General features: G+C 43.1%; 1 protein-coding gene across 1 annotated transcript; it reads right to left on the bottom strand.

Annotated features, from left to right (window-relative positions):
• Positions 1 to 1,442: 1,442 nt before the first annotated feature.
• On the bottom strand, positions 1,443 to 7,414 carry vsig10l (V-set and immunoglobulin domain containing 10 like). Its single transcript, XM_008305914.1, has 12 exons — positions 7,348 to 7,414; positions 6,778 to 7,107; positions 5,900 to 6,172; positions 5,533 to 5,799; positions 5,127 to 5,366; positions 4,725 to 5,000; positions 3,793 to 3,879; positions 3,153 to 3,362; positions 2,945 to 3,064; positions 2,815 to 2,855; positions 1,903 to 1,989; positions 1,443 to 1,820 (listed from the first exon to the last, which is right to left on the bottom strand). The coding sequence occupies exons 1-12, from the start codon at positions 7,412 to 7,414 to the stop codon at positions 1,746 to 1,748; spliced, it is 2,073 nt and encodes a 690-aa protein (XP_008304136.1). The 3' UTR covers positions 1,443 to 1,745.
• Between the last annotated feature and the right edge of the window lie 491 nt (positions 7,415 to 7,905).

Raw genomic sequence — 7,905 nt, forward strand, 5'->3', positions numbered from 1 at the left:
GGGATAGACTCCAGCCCCCCCGAGACCCTAGTGAGGATTAAGCGGTGTATAGATGATGGATGGATGGATCAGTTGTACTTTTTTTGAAACCCTCTTTTTGTGGAATACTTGAGCCTACAGCCTCACCCAGACTCTACCACCTCTAGTGGCCCCCAGGTAAATGGATTTTGAGACCCCTGGTTTACTGGGATACTTAGTGGAACTGAGCCTTTATTCATTCTAAATGAACTTTTCCAACTGCAAAAAGGGAAAAAGTCTGCTGTGACAAATGTCTAAAGCAAATTGCTTCAAACAACAAACACTGTTGATAGGAGATATTCACAGCTATAAGGGGTAATCCAAACCAACCCTGCCTCCCAAAAGTAGCCTCCCTATACAATTCAAGTGCATTCTTATTTACATTTTGTAAGAAACTTATTTTCTCTGTGTTTCGACTTTAAGCCATAAAAACCACACAGGGACGATAGAAAGTTGGCAGTTTCTTTCGTCCGGCACAGGACTTTCACCCACGTGGACCCATTATTTTTAGACTTAAATTTCCTTTTTCCATTTGTTGCTTACTCCAGTACTCACTTGTGGTTGGGATGGTGTACCAACTGATGAAGTCATGCTTTGTGGTAAAAATCCCTCTTTCACAATCTTGACAACATGTTAGAAGCTTGCTTAAGTTTGTTGCACCAAAACTACTTTATAGGAAAATGCAGTTTACACCCTTTCACAACTTATGTGTAGCTTCTTCTCCATTTTGGAGGTTGCCAGTGTGTGTGTGAGTCCCTCCCCAGCTAATGTACAGCGGAAACCAGAAGTTTACATACACAGTATAAAAAGACACAACCTATTTTTCCCTCACTATCTGACATTAAATGTGACTAAACTTTTCCTGTTTTAGGTCAGCTAGGATCCCTGGATGGCAGTGGCCTCCTCCAGCAGGACAAGCGGCTCACTATCTGCCAAAAACAGCTCGAGGGACATGACTAAGAGCTCAGGGTGTTCACCTCCAAGGCATCTATGACAGGGGTGTCCAATCCTGGTCCTCGAGGGCGCATGTTTTAGATGCTTCCCTCTTCCAACACAGCTGATTCAAATGATCAGGATTGTTATCAGGCTTCTGTGGAGCTTCATGATGAGCTAATCATTTGAATCAGGTGTGTTGGAAGAGGGAAACATCTAAAACATGCAGGACTGTGGCCCTTGAGGACCAGGATTGGACACCCCTGATCTATGAGGTGTGAGGGAGAAAGCCAGATCCACAAAAGCTCCATCCTGGAACCCACAGGGTACCTCCAGGGGTCAAATGTCCAAATGGGTCAGAGCTGTTTGAGCGGCGTAAGGGGGACCCAAATAATGTTAGGCAGGTGGTTTTAATGTTTTGGCGAACTGGTGTACATACAGATATAAATACATACATATAATAAAACACAATGCCTCCAGCCATGGCTGTCACTAGCACAGCATAAAAGCAAACTGAACATCACAAAAAATGGATACCAAGGATTTGAGGGTGACAGTATCTAACAACAGGAGTTCATTCATCTTCATTCCAAAATCATTGATGTTTTGAGTAATTTACTGTCATGCAAGAAATTTCAGGCTATTGACTTGTTTAACATTTTTTGAGCATCATGTTTACACTGATCCTTATTTTAGTTAATAAAAATATATATATACAAAATACAGAGGACATCTTTCAGTGAATTAAAAACATAAAAAATAAATCGCGCTTTACAAATTAAAATGTACATCAATTAGACAGTTGTGGCGACTCTTAGAGGCGGTGGAGGGACAAATGTGGGCAGAGCCACGGATCTCTCCGAGGGAGTCTGAAAGAAAACAGACACGAGTCAGTTCATTTGCTGGATCGGTTTTCCGCTACGTACACTTGTTTGCTGTTATCTACATTACCAGCTGTAATCTGTTGTAGTCAGGAGGAGCCTTCTTGTCTCCTGTCAGCATGTTATGAGGAGTTATGTCTGGTTGGATCGTTTTCACCTGTGAGTCACAAGAAATAAACGACCACCCAAAGTAAGAGAAGTGATTGTGGAACATGATGATGTATTACAATGCAGTATAATCATCTGAGCCACGATATGTAAAAGTATGATGTGTACCCTACACTTCCTCAGCGCCCTGTAACTATTAACTGATCTGCTCGCCCTAAAGCTACGGAGATAAATTCCTTGTTGAGTTATGAATTAGGTTATGGTGCTGTGTGTATATGTATTTATTTGCTTATTTAATTTTTCACCTAGCTACTTATTTTACTAGCAGCAAGGGGGCAGTGCTGAGTTGACAGGTGTGTCAGCTCAGGCCTGAAGGGAGAAGAAGGCTTCAATAGTGGGTCCTGGGCAGGTGTGTTCTCTTCGTTTGCTGTTCATGCCAGTGCAGGGAGGAAGGTCAGAAATCTTTATTGTACTGATGACTGCAGAGACGCCACTGGTATGTAGAGACAGTTTCAAATGAATTTAAAGGATAAAATTGTAATTGTTAATTTGATTTATGGTGATTTGGGATGTTGGTTTCCGGACTTGGTTTATGTAATGAATAATATTTGCAATCATTTTGATTTGGAGTTATTAAGATGTACAATTTAAAGTATTGTTGATGGATTAATACGGGTTTGTGTTTTATTTTAAGGTTATCAACTAGCAAACACTCAACCTGATTCCTTTCTGAAAAGATTAAATAAAAATGGAAAATGAGTGGAGTTGACCAGCGTCCTCTGTTGTCGAGTTTCGGCAGACAATTGAAGTTCAAAATCCATATAACTCGACATTCCTGCACATCGATTACGTTGGCCAGTGAACTGATTCAGACCTTTTCAGGGAATCTGGAGGCTGGATATCTTGGCTGATGATCTACAAGGCACAGGAGGGGAAAAGGTGATAATATTTATAACGGAAGACAAATAGTCACCGGTTTGTTTTTGGTGCTTAACTTCACTTACTTCTGTTCTTGTACCAGTAGACACAGAAGTAGATGAGGACGCCCAGCAGAACCAGGAAGAGAAGGCTGCAGGGGATTCCGGCTGCGATGCCAGCAATGGCAGGACCGCTCAGCCCTTCACCTAGCACCAACAGGACCAATAATTATACCGCAAAGTCACTAACCCTGCGATAACAAATGTGATGCTTTAACACACAACTGGGCCAAACCTGGACCAATCCTGCGGGCCTCAGACGGCGGTCCTACTGTGAGACGAGCTTTGGGGACGACCCGAAAACGGTAGGTCAAGTCGGGATCGAGGTCAAAGACTGTCGCTGTCCTAGCAGAGCCTGGTTTCTGCAGGATGACGCGGTATCCGTCTGAGTTAGCGTGAGTGGTGTTAGGGTTTTGGCTTGGCCCTTTCATTTCGATGTCGAACCCTTTGCAAAAGCACACAGAGTTGGGTTGTCGCATCAGAGCAGATGAATCTCTAAACCTGATAGCGGTAGCACATCTCAGTAGTTTACCGATTACTGCTACATGCCTATGAGGAGAATATTGCTGTCATATTATGTACATACAAACTGACAGACACGGAGACATACCAAAGACTGACATTTGCTTTTCACAGTGGTTTCATCCCTAAAATACTTTTTTCCCATAACACCGCCCTGCCCAGCTGGTGGCTTCACACATCACGTAATATTTACACCTCTATGTTCTAACCTGAGTTTGTTTTCAACACTGTCAGCATTCTTCCCCAAGACGTCTGCTTAGATGTGCAAAATCAAAACAAGAGGGGTTGGGTTTGTGTGGGTTCACAAGAGATACGGTTGGAGTTTTGCTTTCCTGGAGTTAATTACTGCCTACCCGTAACAACAGACGCACGCGGGACCTCCCAGGTCAACGTGACGACGGTTCCATTAGTGGACACATTGAAATCTGAGATCGACGGTCCTGGAGAAAGAGAGAGAGAGAGAGGGATTGTGAGCGAGGAGGGAGATCAAGAAAGGACAGGAAGGGGGGCTGAGGGTGCAACAAGACTGGAGAGCTTTGTTTAAAGGGAAATAGCAATCTCAGGTATTACTTAGCTCTCTCTCTGAGGGCTCATTGTGTCTGGTAATGCTAGTAGCACTCCAAATTGGAAGCTGAAAGCAGCAGAAAGGTGACGCAAATCATCACTGCACTAACTATAATAAGTACATATTTTTACTTATTCCATTCAAATTCTAAATACTCACTGAAATAAAAGATCTTAGTATTTCAGTCTCAAAGTCGTGTTGCAGCTAACAATAACTTAACAATAACTACTTTGCTATTTAACCAATTTAAAGTTTATCAAATGTAATGTGAAAAATGCCTTTTTTATGTTCAGTCCAAAGCCCAATCATCTAGATTACGATCACATAACAGAAAGAGACGCAGGGAATTGAAGAGAGTTTTAAAATACAATTATTTTTGAAATGATCAAAGCAGTAGCAGAATTATGTCCTGTCCACCTTGACTCATGGTACTTTTGACACTTTAAGTACATTTTGCTGATAATATGGGTCTTACTGAGGTGGAACTATTAATAGAAGTGAATGAAGGACTTCTATTTCAGTGCTTTTACACTGTTGTAGCTCCACCACCGGTTTACTCATCAAATATTCTTGTGCAACCTAATCTGCTAAATATAGAAAGAAGAAGTGCACGACATCCCTCTAAAATGTAGTGGAGTAAAAATACATAAAACACATAAACTCTTCCACCTCAAAATTGTGTTCAGGGTCAGTTTTATATTTTCAGTCAGGATGCTGTACCTTGCAGCAGAATTTCCTTCCTTAAGCTGCCGAGTGGGTTGCGACACGTGCAGGTGTAGTTTTGCAGGAGAGTGCTGTTGACACTGTAATCAAGAATCTGGAGCTGTGTGGTGTCGTTGCTGATCTGTTGCGTTGTCCCGCTGGCGACAGCCTCACCGCCTCGGTACCACGACACCACAGCCGGAGGTGAGGCCTCACTGACACAATCGATTGTGACCTTTAGTTTGCCATCAGAGTCAACTGCTCTTATGACTGGACGGAACTCTTCTGGACTGCCTGAAGAACATAAAGTTCTTGATCAGGGTTGACTACCACAAGTCAATACAGCACATAATATATGACTTACTTATAGGAATAACTTTTTTTTTCTTTTTACACACAGTTGCTTAAAAAGAAACTTACTTGCAGTAACATTGCACTCATTCTGTTCCAGTGGATGGTTTGCCATGCACGCCACAGTTTTCCCATTTAGGTCATCTGAGGCGTTGACGTTCAGGCTGATGTGTCCTGCCTCAATACTCATGCTTAGGTCTGGGAATGACAGGTTGGCCTGCGGGCTTCCCCCCGTCCACTCACAGCGATACTGCAGGTGAGTGATACCCACAGACGTCACAGAACACACAGGGTTGCCCACCGGTCTGTCTGTCCCAAAACAGAATGTAATCTTGCATCATTAATGTGAACCGAACAACAATAGGTAACAGTGTTTGGGTTCAAATATACGTTATTTAGACAATTCGATTTGTAAAATATCAACTTTTTTCAAGATTCTTATGCATCTAAGACAAAACTACTTCTATTCACATACCATAAATAGTTAAAGTCAGGTTCTTCTGACGCTTCTCGTTCGTGTCCTCGTTGAGCAGACTGCATGTATAAACACCTCCTTGACTGGCCTGTACGTTCGCTAAATTTAGGACTCCTTCGCGGGAATCAGAGAGGATCTGACCACCAAAGACCCACTGGACAGTCGGCTGTGGGAATCCCTCAGCCCGGCAGGAGAGGCTCACGGAGTCTCCCGCCACATAGGAGGGCTTATCTGGCTGGACCTCAAGTGTGGGCTCATCTGGTCCATCTGTAACCGACCACAAAGCGCAGAGAGGAGAGACGTAAGATGACGGATGTTTACAAGATGCTCATGGTGAAGAATTTCAGTTCAATGTAGTTAATCTTACATCTCACAGTGACATTCTTAAGAGCAGTCGCAGTGCTAAAGGGGTTCGTCAGGTGCACCGAGTACTGCCCCGAGTCGCTTCGGTTTGGGTTGAGGATCACGAGGCTCCTCTGCTCCACCAAGTAGTGCGAGTCGGTTTTTATCTCTCTGCCATTGAAGAACCACGTCTGCTGCTCGACCACGCCTTGCAGCATGCTGTAGCGCAAGGTGAACCGTTCCGCTCCCTCTTTCGCAAAATCTGGCTGAGTGCTCAGAATCAGGTTCTGGAAGTTTTCTGTAAACAGAAATGTGAAGGGACAGTAGATCAGGTGGCTCAAGTGTTGTCGTCTTTAAGTCCGCTACGCCTGGTTTCCTTTCAAATTCACCACGGTCTTATTAAGATGACGAGTCTAGGCTAAACATCAACTGTTAAACTTTCTAGAGTGATTCCAACATGACCACATTCAACAGAAAAGAGACAACCATGTATGAACAGCCCCGGAGCTGGGATGGATTCCAAGTAAAATCCAACAAGAGTGATTATATCTGCATCCTCTGGGGAAGCAGTTACTCTTCCAAAACCTGCAACCTCCAAGTGTGTTTGCTGCATTTTTGTTTTAAATGTAAAAAGAGACACTAGTCAAGAATTAAGGTAAGGCACTAAATCTCTTGCAGAATGTGTGACGTCTGGCTCGAATTTTTGTCGTAATGTTTTGAGGAAATCCAGCATCTTCTCTAAACACACACAGCGGCTTTGGAAACCTTTTTCTCCAAATATTCCCAGCTGTTAAACTCATCATACCCTCAAACGATCAAAATACATGACAGCATCTGTGAATCAGTATCACAAAAAAGTTCCAGTAACCCCACAAAAGAACAGCACCTCCACATTGGACTCACCAAATATGTTCAGAGTGAAAGTCGTCGATGCTTTTCCAACTCCAGACTTTGTCATCTCAACAGTGTAGCTACTTGTGTATCCAAGTGGCACATTCACAAAGCTGAGGGATCCATTTCGCTCAATCTTGAGCACATTCTTGCGGTTTTCAGCCACGTCTGGATCATCACTGGAGTCTATAGTCCACGTCACAACGGGAATATCTCCCATAAACCAGGTGAGGGCTGGGTCGGGGGCACCGGTGAAGGACACAGACAGAGTCACATTGCTGCCAGCGAGTGCATTCACCAGAGTTGGACCGGCGGGAGCAACCTCCAGCTGACTGTAGGCACCTGTCAGGATGGAACCAAGTTATTAGCTCAAAAAGGAAAGAAGAAATAATTCTCTAAACTCAGCCAATAGGGACAACTTAAGCCCAGTTGGTTATTTCTATTGAAAATTATGACAAATAAATATAATTACTATGCTTAAAACGTGAACAATAATAGCCATGAGCATCAGTCTTTGTCATATCTAGCATACACAGCAAACAAGTTTTCAAAATAAAGCCTGGAATTAGTTTTAATTCTCACCTTTAGAGGAAAGGCTAAAGAAAACGGCCAGAAAAACGAATCTCTCCGGTTTCTCCAGCAACGTCATTTTGGCTATTTTTTTAAGTTTGAATTCCAGCACAAAAGCCGAACAGGAGGAACGTCCTTGGAGTCTCGGATGGCAAAGTCTCGCGTCTCCCTTGGAACGCTCGAGCCGCAGCTGTCAGCGGGGCGCGTGAGCAGCTCACCTGTGCTGAGTCAAAGCCTCGCACCTGAGGCCACGCCCCTCGTCTGGTTACACTAAACAGCAGGTACTTTTTTTTTTTCCTTTGTTTTTGTTTAGTTAGGAAGAATGTCGTTCGGTGTTTCGTTTAAACAGAAAACATCATGAAATGTACAAACGTGATTTAAAAAAAAAAAACTCAATTTAGTTTATTTTGACGCATCTTGGCCTTAGTGCTGCTCTTTCTTGCCAGGACCTTCACCCAAAAAGTCAACAAACAGCAATATAACAAAGAGAACCGAGCTGATCTGTTGCTTCAAATAACATTTCAAAGTTACAGGTAATTTCTAGTGTGAAACTGCTGTGTATTAGAAGAG

The sequence above is a fragment of the Stegastes partitus genome, unplaced genomic scaffold, assembly GCF_000690725.1.
Source record: "Stegastes partitus isolate 25-593 unplaced genomic scaffold, Stegastes_partitus-1.0.2 Scaffold2696, whole genome shotgun sequence".
In the NCBI taxonomy this organism is placed as follows: domain Eukaryota; kingdom Metazoa; phylum Chordata; class Actinopteri; family Pomacentridae; genus Stegastes; species Stegastes partitus.